The following is a 22660-nucleotide window of genomic DNA, read 5'->3' on the forward strand; positions in this document are numbered from 1 at the left end:
GTTAAGATAAGTGAGTTAACATCGATTTTTTTTTAAAAATTGATGTTAAGGAACTCACGTTATTTATTATTATGCCACCATTTTTTTGTTAATATCCATTTTATAGAAAATTGATTTTAACCTAACAATATTAAATCTATATTTTCTAGTAGTATAAATTTTACTGTGTAAATTCTACAATTAAGTGTATGTTTCGATCATAATAATATGATGATAACAATCAAATATGATTCAGTCTTAACAATTAATTATACTCTGATAATATATTTCATATTTGGTCATTAATTCTCACAAAAAATATATTTAGTCATTAAAGTATTATTTATCTATTTTATTAATAATAATAATATGGTGGCAACAATCAAATATATAATATATGATTGGGTTAAGATAATTAAGTCAACACTAATAATATATTTAATATTTAATTATTAATCCATCATTTATTTATTTTATTATTAATATGATAGTTACGATCAAATATTTAATATGATTCAGTTTTAACAATTAAGTTAAATTTAATAATATATTTAATATTTATTCATTAATTCGTCAGTTATTTATTTTAATAATAATATGCAATCAAATATTTAATATGTAATTTAGTCTTAACAATTAAGCCAACTCTAACAATACATTTAATATTTTATCATTAATGCATCATTTATTTATTTTATTTATAATATGATAGTAACAATCAAATAGTTAATATGATTCAGTTTTAACAATTAAGTCAATTCTAATACTCCTTCGGTTTCTCTTTAATTTTTTCATTTTGGGAAAAAAATATTTTATATGTCATTTGTAAAGTTTAATATAACATTAATTACTGTTTTATTAATTATACCCTTATTTTTTTACCTAATTTTTAATTAATTTACACATAAACTTATTGTAGGGTAGATATGAAAAAGGGTAAAATACAAAACAAATAATTATTTTATTAGGATCAAGAAAAATTGTTATATTTCTTGGTTTTTACATAAAAACCTTAAAAGATAAATAAATAGAAACACAGAGTACTCCTTCCGTCTTAAAATTATCAAAATTATTATTATTTTATCTTTTTATTGTAATATTAATTTTTTTTACTTATATCCCTTATAATATTAATAATAAACAATAAAAATTGTAAATGAATTAATAATAATAAGATTAATTTTATAAATTGAATACTCTATTTCATTCATTTATTATTTTTTCTTTGTTTATGACTATATGTAAAAAGAACTCAGGACGATAATTATTATGAATACTTTACAATTCACTGTAATATTTATTCTAAAATAAAGTAAATGTATATTATAAAATTTATGATTAATTCATTTATTTATTATTATTACTATCCAATTGTTTGGCATGAATGAATTCTTTTTAATCTTGATAAAAATGTTTGCATATTTTCTATGATGAGTAAAAGAGCGGAAAATAATAAATAATACACTAAATTAATTCATAAAATTATAAAGATTGCGATTAATTTAATCTTTGAAATAATTAAAAAAAACATTATTCCAATTCACAAAACTATTAAATAAAAATGAATATGTATTTCAAAAGCATTTTTTTTATTACAATTACAATTTTATATTACCTATAATTAAAAACTAAAATTTTTAATTTACCTTTTTGAAAATTATTTATATTCTATATTTTATTAATTTAATTCTTCAAAAATATGTATAGCAACTCAAACAAATACTTTTTTATATATGCATTACAAAGATGTAAACGTGCTTGACTGGTCAAAACATTAGTTGTCTAAAAGGGATTATGATTTATTAAATGAATAATTAATAGATACAATAGAGATTTGAATGCACCATTAATGAATACACATTATATAAACCTAGCAATACAGTGGATTCAGAGAGCCACAAGCTTCGTACACAAGAATGACTCGCACACTTGTCTCAATGATTTTGCTGAAATTTTTTATCTTTGCAGCCATGGTGATTGTTCTATTCTCACTTGGTATGTGGCCAAATTGACATCAAAATTGAGATTTATTTATGAAATATTTTTTTATTTCGTAATTTTCCATACTGTTCTAAGTGCCCGTAAAACGCAGGTGTGAGTAGCAATCAGGTTTGTCCTGGACAATGCGATGATTTTTCTGATTGTAATGCCTACTGCGTGGCCCACAACCATAAGACAGGGAAATGCGTCGTCGCACCTGAAGTAGGGTTTATTTGTTGTTGCTTCTAAGATGGTGAACAAACTTTTTAGTAAGAGTTCTCTTCATATGGTTGTAAGCAAGCAATGTAATTTTTGAATAATCATTAGCTTCATTGGCGGAAATAAAAAGTATCGTGAGAAGCTGAGTTTAATCCATTGTACTATTGTCTTGTCAAATTAGTTTATGAAAATATAAGTGTATTTTTGCAATAACTAAATTTCACTATTTTAGTTCTTATTTTTATAATGTTAAAAATTAAAGTGGTACCTTTTTTTTTGCTGAATTAACATGGTGTCGTTTAGAAACATGAAAAATCAAAATCATTGTTATTTAATATTTTTGAGAATTGGAATAATGTTTTTTATTATTTCAAAGATTAAATTAATTGCAATATTTATAGTTTTAGGAATTAATTTAGAGTATTATTTATTATTTTCCTCTCTTTTACTCATCATAGAAAATATGAAAACATATTTATCTTCCATTTGTATAAAGATAATTTGTCAAGATTAAAAAGAATTCATTCATGCCAAACAATTGGATAGTAATAATAATAATAAATAATTGAATTAATTATAACTTTTATAATATATCTTTACTTTATCTTAGAATAGATATTACAGTGAATTGTAAAGTACTTCATATCTCCCATAATAATTATCCTCCTAGATTTTATTTTTTTACATAATGTCATAAACAAAGGAAAAATAATAAATGAAACAAATAGAGTATCCAATTTAAAAAATTAATCTTATCATTATTAATTTATTTATAATTTCTATTGTTTATTATTAATATTATAAGAGATATAAGTGAAAAAATAATTAATAATACAATAAAAAGATAAAATAATTATTATTTTGATAATTATGAGGCGGAAGGAGTAATCTCTTTGTTTTTTTATTTATCATTTAAGGTTTTTACGTAAAAACTAAGAAATATAACAAATTTTCTTGATCCTAATAAAACAATTATTTGTTTTATATTTTAACCATTTTCATGTCTACTCTACGATAAATTCATATGTGTAAATTAATAAAAAAAATTAGGTAGAAAGTAAGGATATAATTAATAAAACATTAATTAATGTTATACTAAACTTTGCAAACGATAGATAAATAGAATTGTTTTTCCCAAAATGAAAAAATTAAAGAGAACTGGAAGGAGTATTAGAATTGACTTAACTGTTAAAACTGAATCATATTTAAATATTTGATTGTTACTATCATATTATAAAAAAAAATGATTCATTAATGATAAAATATTAAATGTATTACTAGAGTTGACTTAATTATTAAGAATAAATTATATATTAAATATTTGATTGTTACTATCATATTATTAATAAAAAATAATGATGAATTAATGAATAAATATTAAATATATTATTAAATTTGACATAATTGTTAAGACTGAATCATATTAAATATTATTAGAGTTTACTTAATTGTTAAGACTGAACCGTATTAAATATTTGATTGTTATTATCATATTATTAATAAAACAAATAAATGATGCATTAATAAATTAAATATTAAATATATTACAAGAGTTGACTTAATTATCTAGACCAAATCATATATTGTAGTTTCAAAAAACGAGCAAGAATTGGATTCCATATATTGTTTTGATATTTAGAATATCATGTAGATATTTAATTTTGTTCTTCTATAAAATAGATGTATGTAAGAGACACAACCAAGCTTGTGTTTTATCTTCTATTTTATAGGTCTCTAAAAGAAACCTTTTATTTATAAGATTATGAATTGAGAATTAGTAATTTTGTATTTTGTAAATTCAATTTTATTAATCAAATTGTGTTTTTTAAAAGATAAACCTATATATGCATTTTTATTTGTCCGTTATTATTTCTTTCAGTCAAGTTAATAAATTTAGTTTAAAAATTTAAAGTTCAAAAGAAATTATTTATAGTTAATTGAAATTTGATTGATATTTTGAATATTTGATTGTTTTAATTAAACATATTTGATTGGGCTAATACTTAATTGTTTATAAAGTATACTTAGTTTCAAAATTAATTTAATAAAAGACATACTACCATTTTTGTAGGTGAATTAAATCAAACAATTTTTTTTATCATTCTACTTGTAATTTTATTTCCTTTTTTTTATTTTTCAGTTTTAATTACTTTCCAACAAAAAAAAAACTATCTAGAGAAAATTTGACAAAATTATATAAATAATTAAGAAAATTACCATGAGTATATATTTGGTTTGATTAAATTGTTAAATCTTATATGAATTTTTATTTTACATAATACATTAATTTAATTGTTAGTTTTTCTGGAATAGTTTTTATAATTACAATAATCAATTATGTGATCAAAATAATAAATGAAATATTTTATTGATTAATTATGATATGTTTAAAATGTTGAAACTATGCAATTAACTACAAGTATAAAATATAGAAACATGTGTGCAAACCATAATAAATATATTTACTTAATAAGGCACAAAATTCTATTGTAATTAAACAATTTCACACATTTTTTATTATCCCACATCAAGCTTGCAAACAAAAATAAATGAATTAAATTAAATTTTTTTAAAAAGAAAGTGGAAAGGGAACATGCATGCAAGACATCACTAAAGCTAAGAAGATCCTACCTAGGACAACACTCATAATAATAACAATTTTTTGAAGCATATGTATATATAAAAATATATTTAAATATTTATTGACATATCTACTAACATAAATTTATTAAAATTTAAACTAAATAATTAATAATATATTAAAATGTAAATATTATAAAAAATAGTCCTATAAATTATAAAATATAAATTTAATACTCGTGTATGGTATAGACAACTAAGCTATATTATATATTTGACTGTTTTTTTACTATAAATATTTGAGTGTTACTAACGAATTAAAAATAAATAATGCATTAAGGACTAAATACTTTTTTTATGAGCATTAATGATTAAATATTAAATATATTATCAGGTTGACTTAATTGAAGTATGAATCATATTAATATTTGATTGTTACTATCATATTATTAATAAAATAAATAAATGATGCATTAATGATTAAATATTATATATATTATTAGAGTCGACTTAATTGTTTAGACAGTATCTATCATATATTAAATATTTGATTGTTACTATAATATTATTAATAAAATAAATAAATGATGAGAAGAATGTGTGCTCTATCCACTCTCCTTTGTGGTTTATTTCTAATATTTGAATTTTGGGATGTTATATATTGGCAAGGTCCGGATAAGGGGCAACTCATGCATAATGATTTGTTTCATCACATCAGAAGATATTGTTCTTTAACCTTTTCTCTTTGTTAATATTTAATGAGATAGGATTTCTCATTAAGAGTAGATTGATTTCTCTATAGAGTCTAGGAAATCTTTTTATAACTTTTTTGTGTGATTGTAGGAATACTTTGGTTATACTGAGGAGTCTCATGTGGAATTGGTCAAGGAACAAATGTAGCTTTCAATGGTAGAGAATGAATTAATATAAAAATTTATTTGTTTTCTTTTCTCTCAACTCTTATCTTGCACTTTCTTGATGGTCTCTTATTTTTATATATATATTTTCTTGTATTGGTTTGTTTTAATTTAATTTTTTCCCCTCATATATACATAAAAAAAGATCCTAAGAGAGGAGTAACAGGGCACCCTGCTTGCCCCCGGCCCCACGAATCTATCCTAGTTTAAATACAAATTATTTAAACCCTCTACAGAATAAATATTTAAAGTAGTTCATCTAAAATTAAAATCTCATACAAACTAATTTAACTCTTCTATTCAATATCAGGGGCTTGTCGGGTAAATTTATTTAGAAATACTCCTCGAAAAAGAATACAACATAAAAATAAAACAATGAAATTAACTTTTTCATAAAAATGTTTAACTTATGCATAAATTAAAAACCATCTTTTTAAAAAAAAGTTAATATCAGAAAGCTTCTACATTGCATAAATTAATTTTTATTTATGAATTTTTTTTCCTTCTCTTAAAAATACTTTTTAAAGAAGTTTACCGAAACATATCCCACCCCGTGCAAATTATCTTTTCTAATGCTTGCAAAATAATTCATCTGAACTAGCATCAATCTTCAGATTAGATGAAGTTCATCACACTTTTTATATTCTACTAGTTACGGCAACGAAAGTTTTATACTCTAATAGTCTTATATCAATAAAGATTAAATTCTTCTTTAAATAGTTTTAAGACACCCATATCAACCTAATATACAGAATTATGACCTCTGTCACTTTAGTAATTCATATCTTTACTTTATCACCACCACTATCTCATTCCATGTCTGTGAAAACCCATCAGATATTTTTCTAAATAATTCAATAGATTTTTTTCTCCTTGTGTCCAGAAAAAACCTTTCAGAGATGCGAAAATCAACATTGGGCCCTGTGATTCTTCACTCTTCCCTTCTTTTTTGTCAGGGTGGAATACAATGAACTTGTTAACACTCCAGCCCACGTTCCAGCTACACGACAAAAAAGGCCCATGATTAGTGTGTGCCAGTCCCACACTACAAACACCAACAACAGTAACATTAGCAGCACCACTAACCTCACCGATGCCCACCGAAAATCCCATATGACAGCTCCACTATACACCGTTGTCCTCCGCGGGCCCCACCTCTGAACCCCGCCGTGGCTCACCGCCCGGTAGCCTATGAAAAATCAATTTTTTGCCCCTTCCCGCGCAAACACACCGACCTTTTGATGGCGCCGCCTAATTTGAACCCACGAAAAAAACGCGGCGAAACGTGGCCCACAAAATCCACGTTGTCGTCCACTCAAAGACTGACACGTGGAATCTTCCACTGTCACCACTTAGCTGTCACCTACTCACACCGCTCGTTAAAACCGCTTCCCGTTGCACCCCTCTCAATCTCTCATCCCACCATTTTTTCAAATTTTCAAAAATTTAAAATTAAAAAAACTTATTGAATTTCTAAATTATTTTGATCTGATTTTTTCTCCAGTTATATTTTATATATAACCTTCTCCTGAAAACACATTTTCACTACTCCAAAGTGTGAAAGCTCGCGCTTTTACGGCTAATTTTTTGTGGGCTTGTTGGGTTCTGAAAGAAGGGGCAAAAGGGTGTCTGAAGATAGTGTTGAATTGCGATTTGGTTAAGTGGAGGTGTCATCATGGAGTGGGAAGATGAGTGCAGAACGCCAAGGTTGGTGCAGAATCAGATTCCGGCGGTTTTCATCTGCCCGCCGCCGCCGCCGCGGAAGAAGCCGGTGGCCGGAAAGCGACGACCGCCGCCGAAGGAGGGGTACTTCCACCCACCCGATCTTGATTCCTTGTTTTCAGTTCCAGCAAGAAAAGAAGCATGTGTCTAACAAAGTACTAGTAGCAACTTTGTTTTTTTTTTTTCGGGGGGAGGGGTATCTGAATTTGGTTTGTTATTTTTAAAAGGGAGTATTTAATAAACTATTTTATTAGTTTATTGATATAACGAATAATTAGCTGATGATCTCTATGAAAGAAAATTGTTATATAGAATGATGATATATACATTTATATGCTTTGAGACTTTGAGTTGATCTGTATTCTTCTAGAATTTGTATGAAGTAGTTGTTCCTTTCTGTTTCTACGTTTTTATTTTTGCAATTTCCTTCGTGGGTTTCCGCTCCTATCGGCTAGTCCTAGCATAGCTTCATTGTCTGACATTTGCTGTTATTTATGATTTGGTCTGTTCTAAATTCTCTTTTTGCATTTTGCCTGTTGTTGTAGCTTCTTTTTTTCATGTGCTCCCGCTGTAAGCTGTTCTATTCCAGCACAGAATTTTTACTTTTTTTCCCCTTTATTGACCGCAGCTAAAATAAATGAAATATAGTACTATATTAAAATACAACTTTTTAACTTAAGCACTGGTACTTCCACAAGCAAGGATACTCACCTCATTACTCTCTAGTAACTGGTGTTAAGGTTGTTCTTAGGCTACATTTCTCTTTCTCCATTTCTCAACAACTGAAGAGGGTTTTGCTTTAATTAGGGGAGGCGAAACAATTAGATTTTGATCAAATTGATCGCTGAAATATAATTAGGGCCTGTTTGGGTAAACTTATTTAGAAGCACTTATAAAAGAAGAAAATAAGAAGTAAAAAGATGAGATGAGCTTTTCCACAAGCAAAAATAAGTTCTTCATGAATTAATTTTTAGAAGCTCACCAATATAACTTCTCTAAAAGGTGAGATGACATCTACAAATTAGCTAATGGAAAACTCATTTTAGCTAATAGAGAATCTCATTTTATTTTTTTCTTCTTATTTTTTTCTTCTAGAAGTGTTTCTAGAGAAGCTTACACCCAAACAGGCCCTTAATATTGAAATGAAAAGAGAAGGTTTCGAATTTGAGTTAACTAGAAGGGATGGGCTGATGGGATTTTGTACTTGGTCTAACTTTGACTTTGATTTCATCCATAATGTTTTATAAACAAGAGTATACTTGTGCTGACCCAAGTCTTCCCAAATGACTTGACTTGGTAGTCTTGAAGCTTCCAAAACTATCTCATGGTCAAGAGCCTTAAGATGTGTTTGGTGGAAATGGATGAAAAAAATGAAAGTGAGGGGTGAAAAGGGAAAAAAGAGATTGAAAAGTTGGATTATTTGATTGAGATGAAAAAGTGAAAAAAAGATGAAAAATTTAAATTAAAGTAATTTGATATATAAGAAATGAAAAAAAAAAACTAATTTGAAAGGGATAATTGATTATGCATTCATGCTAGTGCTAAAAGTGTATGTGAGATGTTTTTATTTCTCTCTCCTCTCTCTATTACGTATATATGATTTTTTTTCCTATACTTATAGGTTTATTCATCTCAAATTAAGATGAAAGTTAAAGCCTGTGGGTCCAATATAATTTTAAAAACTTTCACCAATGATCGATATCTAACAAACATTTGCTTCCAAAACTTTCATTGCATTTCTATAAAGATAAATATCAAAAGAAAAAAAAAGGGTTGATTTGTGATATTAAATTTTTTTAAAATCTTGTCGTAATCAAACAAAGTTTTCATCTAAAAGAAAATTTTTGTAAAGTAGATAATCGATTTTGAAAACACAATTAGACAATGAAAAACAATTTTACCAAGTAAAAGATATTTTAAAATGTCTAAAAGTAAATTGTCTTAGGTCTATTAAAGTAGAAAGAAAGCAGATAAAAATTGAACACATGGAATTATATTGGTTTGTCTCTATCATTGAGACTATGTTTAGTTCTTGATAAATTATCAAGTTTCACTAACTTCGCAGGCTACAAATATTACGTTACGGTCACTTTTGACTCTACAAAACAAGCTATACTCCTAGGTTGATCAACACCTAATATTCTCTGTCTATACCAAGTCATTGCTAATTCTAAACAAATCAAAAGAGATTTGTTGGTTGTGTTTGCACAATAACTAAATCTATGATATTCTTAAAGATGAATTTATAATTAGCACTTAATTTTTTCTCGTAATGTGTTCAAAGTGTTTTGAGAGTTTTTTTTTCAAATTGTACAATCAAACACATAATGTTTTTTATAGAAAGAATAATGAATGTTTTCGCACAAAAGTTGTTGTTCATATCTTTAAAGCTTCTGGTATATATATGTCTTATCTTCAAGTGTCTGTTGTTTCACAATGGATAGAATTCTTCACTTGTTGTTCTTTGTCTGGTGAATGTGATCGTTGAGACATTTATTGCTTGCATCATCAAATGTATGTCTTTTCTTCATGCAGAAAGTATGCTTTCTGTCTCTGGCGTGTCTAACACTACAACAAGAAATCACTTCCTTTTTTATAAAGTGGGTATGTGCAATAGAGCTTATAGAACTCTATAGATCTTAGGAGAATATTTTTGCAAAACAAATATCAGACACAAAATATTAAATAAAGTTTTTAATGTCATCTTCATATCATGCTTTTATCTAGCTATTGTTTGAAACATTAGACATAGATTTTACAAGGCATGTTCTGATAATCCATAAGACTCAATTTTTAATCTTTGTATATATCTACATCTAATAAAAATAATTAAAGGTTCAGATTTATCTAAAGACACAAATGTCTTTTAACTTAACAATTTTAGTGCAATTCGCTTTCACTATGCTTTTATTGGTTTGAAACAAACACTGCCTTAAGCATATTAGGTTTTACATTAGGGTATGTTTAATTTCTGTTTTCAAAAATTGTTTTTAGGTTTTTTTAAAAACAAAGGAATTACATATCTACACTAAGTCAATGTCTCACTGCATACAACACAACACCTCTCCAAATGATTTACACCCCTTGAACTAGGACTACAAAATGGAAGAAATAAGTGAGAAAATATCTTTTAACTATTTTTGTTTATAGTTTTTAAAACATTTGTTTTGACGACAATTTTCAAAACTTAATAAATTTAAAATGAGAAATTAATTGTTGATTAATAAGAAATTATTTTAGAAAACATTTTTAAAACTAAAAAGTGAGATGAAAATCAAAAGTCCTAATTATTCCTTATTAGTGCAAGATAGGCAGCCATAAGCCAATTAGTCAATGTCTTAGTTATTTCAAGGTGAATCTCCATGTGGGTGTTAAGGGGTGCTACTCGTAAGAATTTTGATGCTCAAGTTAACAAGAATTAGAGTCGAAAGGTCAAAGTTGATGTCATCGTACCTGCCTTGAATGTTAAGGGTGTTATTTCAGTATTTGGTTGTATACTTATAGTTTTTGTATTAAAATATATTATATTAAGGAGGCAATGTAGTTGTAGCAGTGATTTTTTTAAAATAGACTTTCTGAATTAATTGTGGACATAACTGATGCAGGCGATTATTTTTACTTTCATTTTCTATTTTCACTTTTTAATTATAAAACTATCACCTTATTTTCAATTTTTTTCTATTTTTAAAAATTTGTACATGAAAAAGAAAAAAACAATTTTTTTCAATGTTTTCATACAAATATTTGAAAACAGGAAATGGATTGAAAATAAGATGATAATTTTATAATTAAAAATTAAAAACAGATACAAAAGTACTAGTAAATTAATGCCCTCTTTCTACATCAATTGTGAAAACAACCTATATAAAAAATCACTTTTTACATTTTCAGCATCAATATAGAAAGTATCGCTTTTCCATATTGGTTGGTTTTTTATTTGCTGCAAAACTAGCTTGATTTTTTCTTTGTTCTTAAAATCTTGTATGGAGCTAGTAGTCATTCTCAGTAAGAAAAATGATTAAATTATCGATTCAATATAAAAGGAACTTCTTATAAAATTAACTTAAATGGCAAATGAGTAAGTATTTTTCTAAGTAGAGTTTATGTTTTTATCAGGTCCATAAAATGTTAAAGAAAAAAAATATCTTAGGCCAAAGCAAGAAAAGTATCCTGACTCAAAGTATATATATTAAGGAGATTTAATTGAATTAGTCGAAGAAAATGCATAAATTATTATAAATATGTGTTAATTGTTTTTTTGGTTCAGATGGATATAAAAAAAATTATTTATTCATTAAAGGTCCATGTTAACATGCAGTCAGTTGGTAATATGCCGTAATGGTATGTAACAAGCTCAAGTATATATATTTTATTTTCTATAATTTATCATTATGGATAATTGATATATGAAATTAATAATACTGAATGACATTAACAATTCAACAATTTACTATTTAGAAGTTATTATCACAGTTAAATAAATTATTTAAATGCTTCCCCTAGCCCCTAATTATAAATTGACTAGAGAGACGTCTCTGTTCACACCTATTATATGTTGTTGAAGTTCGAAGTACATCACCAACTTGATAAACTTCTCAACTTAAATGTCTTTGTGAAAATATATGCATTTTCTTATTCAGTTATGCAAAACTTGATCTTTTAATTTCTTTGTCCTTAAAATTTTGTATTTAGTGTCTAAGTTAGATAGAAACAATATTATTTCTTTAGAAGTACTCTCATTTTAGAGATAATTATGTTCGAAGCATAATCGGATTACATATTGGATGTGAGTAGTGAGAATTTGATTATTAATTCGTCACCTTGTAAGGGATTAGCATTTTTTTTCTAGACGTCGTTGGTTGACCCAATGTCATCGGATTATATGGAAAAGGAGATAATAATAATAATAATAATAATAATAATAATAATAATAATAATAATAATAATAATAATAATAATAAATAAATAAATAAATAAATAAATAAATAAATAAATAACGACTGTCAAAATTGGAAATTTACCTAATAAAAGTCTATTGTTTTTCAAGTTGCACATGAACAATTCTAATATTTTAATTTATTGTTTTTGTTAACTGCATGTGGACGTACGTACTTTCCTAGTAGCGATAATCCTTTCATATCCGACTTTGAACTTTGAAGCAACTACACTCGCTCGTTAGTCAGTCTGGCTCTTGAATTATTTTAGTCTCAAAAACTTTTTTCATTCTAGCATTAGCTATATTTTGTTTTATTTAGTTACTTTCTAAATAAGCTAGTTTTTATAATTAATAATATTATTGATTAATATTTTTAAAATCTACTACACTATTACTATTAAAATTTATCTTATTTGCAATAGAGTTTAAATGCAAATTAATATATGTAAAGACAGTATTTTAAAATTTTCTTCTTGAAACCAATTACAGTGCAGGAGTTTATAGTATATGTTTTAAAACTTACTAACAAGTTTATCATTCTTTTAAAAGGGGTAAGTAAGAAAGGATGTGAGAAAAATTTTGCCAGCTGATTCATATCATTGTGTCTTCTAATAAAAGGGACATTCAATCATGATGAGTGAAAAGTATTAAAATGTAAAGAGAACTCTCATTTATTTCTTTTAGAAAAAAAAAAATGTTCCAACCATAAGTTAGAGAACAAGCTTGTTTCAAGATAAGTGTTGTGATTTTTAATTAGGTGACTTAAACTAATGTTTGTTCATCAAGTGTTATTATCAACTTTGTTTAATTTCACTTGATAGTCTCAATTGTATTTCAAGAGTGAGGAGAATAAACATTTTACTGTGATGTTTTATATTATAGATCTTGAAACTACAATGCATATATATCAAAGGTTTGGAGTTTTTCTTTTTCTTTTTTTTTTTCTGCTTAATTTGGTATGCACTTGAAAATTGAAAGGTATGAATCATTTATAACTTTGATTGTATTATTTATTTTACATGGTGTTTTTAATTTTTCATTTTCATTTTTCAAAAGAATTCGATTAATGAGATGTTTTCCATATACTATACAGTCGATCGGTTTTTGGTATAGCTGCCTAGACAGTTGGTAAAGTGTATATATACCATTACTTTTTGTAAATCTATCAATATCATATTGCATATATACTTTTTTTCGGTATTTAATATACATACTATTAATCTCTTAAAATATTAATCCCAATTACAATGATATTAACGATGACTTTACATTTTTCACTTAAAGTATAATAGACAAGAATGACATATACAGTTCAACTTTTTCCAACTATTTAGGAACTATTATCCCTATTGAATCATTTACCTGAACACGCTTTCCTCCTAATAAATCTTGTTCAAATCCATTTTGTAATTTTGCATTTGATGGTGGTTCTGTGTCATGTCATCTGATAACAAGTCTATAGCTTAAGATCGAAAACATGTATAAAATATAATGTAATTCGATTTGACCTGCCTTTTTGAGAAAATGATCGAACTCAACGAAGCACAACAACCTTTAGGAAACTCAGACTAAAAGCAACAAGCCATAGATAAGCTGAGTTTGGAGTTTTGAAAACGTAAGGTGTGAGTTGAACAGGTTATGTTGAAAAGAACCTTTGTACACGCGGATCTAGCTTCATACACCTCACTTCTAAAGGGTGTAAAGTGTATTCAAGTAGTTTTGGACTTTTCTTCTATCTCTAAATGTAGAATTCTAAATCAAAAGATAAGGTGTATTTAATGCATAATGAGAATTGAATTTTTATCATTAAGTGAAAGATTATATTTTATTTAGATGAAATTTATTTCAATGGATGCACTGAAAGCTATTTTTGTTTCAATTTTTAAGAAAACTTATTTATTATTGTTAGTGACAATGTTCACTATAAATAAAGAAGAAAATTAGTGGAGAAGATACACATGAAGAGAGATTGTAAAACAAAGTCACTTTGTTAAGAGAAAAATATCTTTGTATAAGAGTGTTATTATTTCTTATAACCATTGAGTGAGATACTTGAATTTGTAGAATAATACACAATTTAGGATGAGTTACAATCTTGTAATTATTTTTGTGATAGTGAAATACTTTTGAGACGATTCCATGAACATAGGCAAAGAGTATTGAACCATGCTAAATTATATTCTTGTGTTCATTATTATTTTTCTTATTATGTAATCTTTGTTGTGTTCTCACAATCTTTTGTGGGTGTGAGTAATTTTGTTTGAGGGAATATTGATTATCCAACACGCTTTGTCATTTGACATTTACAAATTGTCTAGTAACATACACACAAAATACTCAACTTTCAAAAATTTGACTCTTTAGGAAGAAAAAAAAAATATCTTTAGACACCTTCTGGTGTGGAGGAAAAGAAAGATGACAAATGTTGATAACACTATTTACAATCCACTATATATTTTGAATATATATTTTTTACTATTGATTGAAATTTATTGAAAATCTTATAATTTTGTGGGTGTTAGTTCATAATTTAAGTCATGTAGTTTCTAAAAAAAATCAATTAATAATGAAATGATGTGTTAGAAAGTGTATTATTAATATTCTTCAAGAAAGATAAGAAACTAGGAAAGTAAAAAGGCAATAGAGATAGAGGTGAGGACAACTTTAGTTGCATGTTCATGAAAGAGCAACCAAAAAACATGAGTGGCAATTTTTACCATTGAGAGTGATTCAAGAAAACCACATGATAGTTGTCCGGGTTTATAAATAATTAAAGAAATATTTTTATAAATTATTTATTTGATAAATGAAATTTAAAAATATAATTGTCAATGATATTTTATATCATTTTCTGTTAAAGGAGATAAAAAAATTATGTATGAATTAAGATATTTTTTATTTATCAATATATTTATAAAGAAATATTTCAAAATTTAAGGTCGACCACTCAACTAAAATTAATTAACGTGAAGATAAAAGTAAACGTTATGTATAAATTTCATAAGAACAATATAAGAATAAAGTGAAATTGATATAATAAAAAACCAAAAATATATATTTAATGAAAGCAAAATACTCAATTATAATGATAAAACACATAAAAATGATGCAAATAAAACACGAAAATTATTCATTTAAGTAGACTTTTTGTATTTATTTCTTTTGTTGATGACCTGTTGTTGAATTTTGTTTTGTTTGGTGTGCTCTTTTTTAAACTTTGATGGTAGAACAATTTGTTTATATGTCTTTCTCCTTAATGGACTTTTTGAGATTGGATAAATTTCATTTGATGATGAAGATGCATTTTTTGACTTTTTGGATGCTTGTAACTCTGGACTTTGAATTGTGACAGATTGTTTATTTACCTTTTTCTTAATGAACTTTGTGAGATTTGATAAACTTCTTCATGATGAAGATTTACCTTTTAACTTGTTGGATAATTAGTTCTTTATCTCACTCATTTGATAATATTTGTTGAGGTGAAATGAACTCCTTTTTTAATAAAAATATCAATTAGTGGATAAAACTATTAATATTTTGTACAAGAAGTAAAAATGTAAATAAATTATAAATATGGTTATTTGTTTAATTTCTTTGAGGAGAGGATCATGCTAAATGATATTTTTTGGGATAAAAGTCCTTGTGATGATATAGGTTTGAAATCCTTCCTTCAAGTTGTGAGCTTGAATTCAAAATTAAAAGTGTGTTTGCAAACGGTATACAATATTCGGAGTATGTCAGCCTTATTTCCTTTTTGGGTGTGAATGAGTTCAGATGCTCTTGTGTTTAGAATTTGTAGTGCATCTCAATTGAACATTGTGAATGTTGCTACACCGGTATCATCAGAGACTTTCAATTGTATCCTAAACCTAAAAAATATTTTAAAAATTGTAATATTTATTTAATTATGTTATAAAAAAATAATTCATTATATACAAATATTAAACCTTGTTGTTGGATACTTGGATGACTATTTACATTCTCTACAAGTGTATTAATTTTCCCTCTTTTGTAACTTTCTTTTGGCATCTCTCACATGCAACATAATTTCAACAAAATGTATAGTCGATCTCATTGATTGTTGCATGAATTGTGAACACATTATCATATTATTTTATATATGTTAAAACTAAGAAAAGATCAAGTATGATTGAATATTATGAATACGAAAGTCATGGTAGGTTAGCATACCTGTGATTTTGATACCTATTTCATGGACATTATATATTGCAAAGATCTTTTATTCTTTTACGTTCTCTTATTAAGATCAATGTTGGCAAACTTGAAAAAAATAGTTCTTTTTATTTGATGTTGGTCGATTTTTTTCCCTGCAAAGTAGTTATTTAGAATAGAATTTATAATTTTTTAACTACATCAATCAAAGAATTAGGATAAACTAATAATTTTGTTTGTTGAATGTTACAAGATGTATATAATAAAATAAAATAAAAGAAGGAAGTTCATTTTAATCTATATTGAACTTTACAAAATCAGGATTGTCTAGGTTGATATACATCTTTGTACTTGAGGTTGAGTTGATTGAATACTGATATGAAAAATAATTATTAAAATATAATTTTTAGTAAATTAAAATTATTATAGTAAATAAAATATAAAAAAAAATTATTGTAAGCAAAAAGTATGATATAGACTTAATTGAATTAAAATTATTTATTTATTAATAAGTTGAATTGAAACAATACTTAAGATAGTAAAGAAATATCTCAAATAAATAAATAAATATCAAATTAAATAAACATGCTAATATAAAAATAAAAGATAGGAAATTATGGACTAATTTTTATTTAAATGTTATTTAAATATTATATATATATATATATATATATATATATATATATATATATATATATATATATATATATTTAAAACTTAATATAAAAATAAATTTAGAAAAATAATTTTAATTTCCATAATGAAATGACATATGACAATCGTTTAATTAATGTAAATATTAAATATAATTTAACCATCTATTTATTTAGTTATCCATATTTTTTGTCTGAATTATATATATATATATAAAAGAAAAGAGAGTAGTAAGAAAAGAAAAGATATTTTTTTTGAGGCTATGTTTGTCCGTAAAGTAACTTTAATAACTTCATTTATGAAAATAATCGATTAAAGAGGGAGATGAGAAAATATAATATTTTGTATTACATTTTATTGTGTAAAGAAACATATATTAATGAATTATACAAAATTATTATTTTAAAAAAATTATAAATGATAAAGTAAGGATAATATATTTACTCTTTTGGTATGATTTTGTTATGTTGTGAATAGCATCAAAGTTGTGAATAACATTAAAGAAGGGAGAAGAAAAATAAAAGCAATAAACATAAAAGAAGAATGTTCTTCTTTTTCAAATGATCAATTGTACTTACATGAAAGCTAATAGTAAGGAGCTCAACTTTTATATATTATAAATAAATTGTATGTGGTTCTATAAATGTTTAAGTTACAAGCTAGGTCCATTAGAAACCTTAATATCAGACTTATTAATTGAATTTGGGTAAAAGGTAATTAAATTATTTTAAATAATAAAACGGATGAAACACAATGGAAAATTATATATGAAAAAATATATAAAAGAATTTTAACAACTTATGATAATTGCTTGCTTAGAATTGCCTTAAGACAGGTGTTAAAAAACGAGACATGAAAAAATAAGGTCCAAATAAATTGGTAGCCTTAAGCATGTCATTATAGCCTTAAGGACAGGAGTATGTATAAACTCACCCAATTGTTAAGGTTCATTGTGAAACTCAAATAATGGCACCTCACAATTATTAATTACTTCATCTCCACTCTAAAATTAAACTAGACCTACAACCATGTCCACCAGACAATGTCACGACAAACACTATTTTCTCTCTATATAAAGTTATCTAATTAAGTTCATTTTTCCCATTCTGAACAAAGCACAAAGACAACACATGGATTTCCCCCACTTTCCTTCATTTGCATCTCTCAGAGTTCTTCTGTTTTGTTTCTGCGTTATGACATTGTTTCCTGAGTTTGTAGTGAGCATAACAAGGCACTACACCTTTAACGTACAGTAACAAAACTCAGCATGCTGCATGGAGCTTGTTTACTTCAATATAGTTGCATGCATTTGCATTAATTTGTACACTACTCCTAATTTTTCTAGTTGTTTGTTTCCTCATGTGTATAGGTCGAGTACCTGAACGTCACTAGATTGTGCCACACAAGGAATATTCTGAGTGTGAATGGAAAATTCCCAGGACCTCGCTTGGTGGCAAGGGAAGGCGATAGGGTTGTGGTTAAGGTGGTCAACCATGTCTCAAACAATGTAACCATTCATTGGTATGTAATTCTTAATTAGAAGCCATAGTAACCCTCACTCTTAGACAATGTTACATGTAATATTCTAGGAATAAATAATTTATGCACCTTTTATATCTTCATTCAATAAAAAATTGTAATTTACATTAAAATTATTAATTTTTATAATAGCAATCTTAAAAGTCATACAATCTAACTGTTTCTGATTGATTAACAATTTATTTACACTAACCGCGCGTGCATAGAAATTAAACTAATATTCTAATTTTCATGCAATTTTTCTAATGATCTTGGATTGTTGCAGGCATGGCATCCGTCAAATGACAACTGGGTGGGCTGATGGACCAGCATATGTGACACAGTGTCCTATACAAACCAACCAGTCATACACATACAACTTCACCATCGTTGGGCAGAGAGGGACTCTGCTTTGGCATGCTCACATATCATGGCTAAGAGCAACCATTTATGGACCCATCATCATCCTCCCCAAGCAGAACGAGTCTTATCCATTCGAGAAGCCACACAAAGAAATCCCCATTCTTTTTGGTATAATAGCTACACGTTATTAGAAAAGCGTTTATTTGAGAGTTAGAGTGGAGGAAAACTAATCTTGACCATATTATCAAAATAAATAGTAAAGACTAAGTTTAATTAAAATAATATTTGACCTTTCTTATATAATAGTATGGTCAAAATTAATACTTTCACATATTCTGAGACACATTATATATATATATATATATATATATATATATATATATATATATATATATATATAAATGTATATGTGTATGTATATTTATATTTATAGATATAATTCTTTTGATAAATTGTGATTTATAATATGGTGGTAGCTTGCATGGTTTTGTTTTGGGATTGCAGGGGAATGGTTTAATGTTGACCCAGAAGCTGTTATAAGTCAAGCCTTGCAGACAGGAGGGGGACCCAATGTTTCAGATGCATACACCATTAATGGACTTCCCGGGCCTTTGTATAATTGTTCTTCTAAAGGTACACACAACAAAGCCTTTTATATAATGGCTCCTTGAAGTAGGATCTTCAATCGATCCCATGAGAGGGTGCGTTTTGGTAAGATTGAATATGGAAATATGGTAGGGAGCTTGTGAATGTGAACAGTGTATTTAGATATTATAAGTATCTTATACAATAATACATTATTAAACTTCACTGTTTTCCATTTCACAATCATATTCCCATGTTTCAGGGTGAAGATTAGGTAGAAAAAGAGTGAAAATTGACTACGTGTTTTAGAAAATCTTTTTTATTTTGATTTTCTATTTTTTTGTAGTACAAAAATATTATCTTATTTTAATTTTACAAAAATTGTATAGGAAATATTGAAAAATAATAAAAGTTGCTTTTATTATTTCTTGTAGAATAATATTTTATAATAAAAAGTAAGAATAGACAATGAAAATACAAATGAAAAATACTTTCTTAATGTAAAAAGACTTGTATATTTAGACAAATATAATAGAAGAGTGATTAATTATTGAAACCAAATGTCAGATATAAAATTTCATTTGAGACAGGCTAAAGGGTAGAGTATTAGACACTAATTGAGAACAACCAAATGTCTGAAAATCAATAACCAACTATACACAAGTAATTAACTATTCACCTATGATGATAGAAATCTAATGACCTTTCATGATTTTTTTGAAGATACATACACACTAAAGGTGAAGCCAGGCAAGACATATCTGCTAAGACTAATCAATGCTGCACTCAACGAAGAGCTTTTCTTCAGCATAGCTAACCACACCCTAACTGTGGTTGAAGCGGATGCCAAATACACCAAACCATTTGACACAGACACACTCCTCATAGCCCCTGGCCAAACCACAAACGTGTTTCTCAAAACCAAGCCATATTTTCCCAATGCCACATTCCAAATGGCTGCTAGGCCTTATTTCACAGGCCGTGGCACCTTTGACAACTCCACAACCGCAGGTACCCTCATCTACAAGCAACATTCCAATGTCAAAAATCTCACCCTTCTCAAACCAACTTTGCCACCAATAAACGCCACAAGCTTTGTGGCAAACTTCACTGCAAAATTCAGAAGCTTGGCAAGTGCTAAATTCCCTGTCAAGGTACCTCAAAAAGTGGACAGAAAATTTTTCTTCACTGTGGGGCTAGGGACTAATCCTTGCCCCAAAAACACAACATGCCAAGGGCCAAGTAATAACACCAAATTTGCAGCCTCAGTGAACAACATTTCTTTTGCACTTCCATCATCTGTTTCCATCATGCAGGCATACTATTCTAGCCAGGCCAATGGGGTTTTCAAGACTGATTTTCCTGCCACCCCTTTGAACCCTTTCAACTACACAGGAACACCTCCAAACAACACAATGGTCACCAATGACACAAAGCTGGTGGTGCTCAAGTTTAACACCAGTGTGGAGTTGGTGCTGCAGGACACTAGTATTCTTGGGGCTGAGAGCCATCCCTTGCATCTTCATGGTTATGACTTCTTTGTTGTGGGGCAAGGGTTTGGAAACTATGATCCCAACAATGACCCTGCAAGGTTTAATCTGATTGACCCTGTTGAGAGGAACACTGCTGGTGTTCCTGCTGGTGGTTGGATTGCTATTCGATTCTTTGCAGACAACCCAGGTTGGTACATTTCAATGCTAGCATGCATGTGATGTGTTTTATGCATATCATATTGAGCATGTGTTCATAGCCATTTTTTTAAAAATGAAAATTGTTTTATAAGAGAAATATGCAAAATAATTTTATATAAAAAATGGTCGACTAAGCAAAGATGATATTCTAGTCTTTATAATTTCTTTTAAAATAGATATTATATGTAAATATAGGACATATGTCACATCATCAATAATGACTATGAACCATTTTTAAAATCTTAAAATTTACAAAAGATTAAAACGAAAATAATTGCAAGAATTAAAACTGAAACTTACAAACCAATAATATATGACACTGCTACATTAAGAAAATGATATTTAAATCCTTTCAATGTTAATCAATATAAAATATTCAAAAAGTGTATGTTTGAAAGTTAAGGACGATGAAAAATCATCGAGATTTTAGCAAGCTGCATTTTGCATACCCTTCTAGAAGTTAGAAATGATGCTATGAAATTTTGAGGTATACATGACATCATCCCTCTGTTCCAAAAAGTTATATCAGATAGAAAGAAATTGTCACCATGCATTAGTTTGTAAATCTGTCTCTATCTAATGTCATTATTTTATGTAACAGGGGTGTGGTTCATGCACTGTCACTTGGACCTCCACACAAGTTGGGGATTGAGAATGGCATGGCTAGTACTAGATGGACCTGAGCCCAACCAGAAGCTTCAACCACCCCCTTCTGATCTTCCAAAATGTTGACTTTGACTAACCCTTTTGGGTCCGAATACATTGGCTATGCATCATTTCCTCCTGAGTTACTCTCCAATGTTTTTTGTTCCTTTTGTTTTCAACAACAAATGTGAAATTCTTTTGACGTGTTAAGGGAAAACGAATAAGTTGTGGCTCGATCGAGTCACATGGGGTTTGTAATGGTAAAATGGTTTGGTTAATTGTCTTGATGTTGTTGTCATGTTTGGTTGGTTGGTTTGGAATGAGCAGTCACAGGGTTTCGCCGTCTGATAGAATATTCAAAGCAATAGTTGGCAACTAAAATTTGATCAATTCATCTCATTATATGGTCCTTTGATCATTGTTTTGCTTCTATTCAAAGTCTAAGTACATATTATTTGTCTTCTAATTGTAAGTAATATCATGATCACTTATAAGTTTAATTTGAGAACTAAAATATAAGGGTACTCAAGAGAAACTTCGCTTTTAACAATGTGTTGGATACTTTAATTAACTATGGAGTTCCTTCTCTAATTCCTTATTTCTACATTCCCAAAACTTGGAGAAAATAATTAATATTTACATGGTTATTTTTTAAAAATTAAATAACTCATTAACTGACAAAAAATTTCAGTAGATAG

General features: G+C 27.3%; 1 protein-coding gene across 1 annotated transcript; it reads left to right on the forward strand.

The window, feature by feature from the left end:
- Positions 1-18269: 18269 nt before the first annotated feature.
- LOC100806074 (laccase-17) lies at positions 18270-22308 on the forward strand. The gene is made up of 6 exons (XM_003551434.4): positions 18270-18407; positions 18530-18681; positions 18965-19209; positions 19546-19674; positions 20350-21306; positions 21919-22308. The coding sequence occupies exons 1-6, from the start codon at positions 18291-18293 to the stop codon at positions 22047-22049; spliced, it is 1731 nt and encodes a 576-aa protein (XP_003551482.1). The 5' UTR covers positions 18270-18290; the 3' UTR covers positions 22050-22308.
- The last annotated feature ends 352 nt before the right edge of the window (positions 22309-22660 follow it).

This window comes from Glycine max, chromosome 18 (assembly GCF_000004515.6).
Source record: "Glycine max cultivar Williams 82 chromosome 18, Glycine_max_v4.0, whole genome shotgun sequence".
Lineage (NCBI taxonomy): Eukaryota > Viridiplantae > Streptophyta > Magnoliopsida > Fabales > Fabaceae > Glycine > Glycine max.

Bases quoted from the DNA above. Each gene is read 5' to 3' on its own strand.
- LOC100806074 (XM_003551434.4), top strand. From the start codon at position 18,291: ATGGATTTCCCCCACTTTCCTTCATTTGCATCTCTCAGAGTTCTTCTG. The intron at 18,408-18,529 runs GTACAGTAACAA...TCATGTGTATAG, and splicing joins CAAGGCACTACACCTTTAAC to GTCGAGTACCTGAACGTCAC. The intron at 21,307-21,918 runs GTTGGTACATTT...TTTATGTAACAG, and splicing joins ATTCTTTGCAGACAACCCAG to GGGTGTGGTTCATGCACTGT.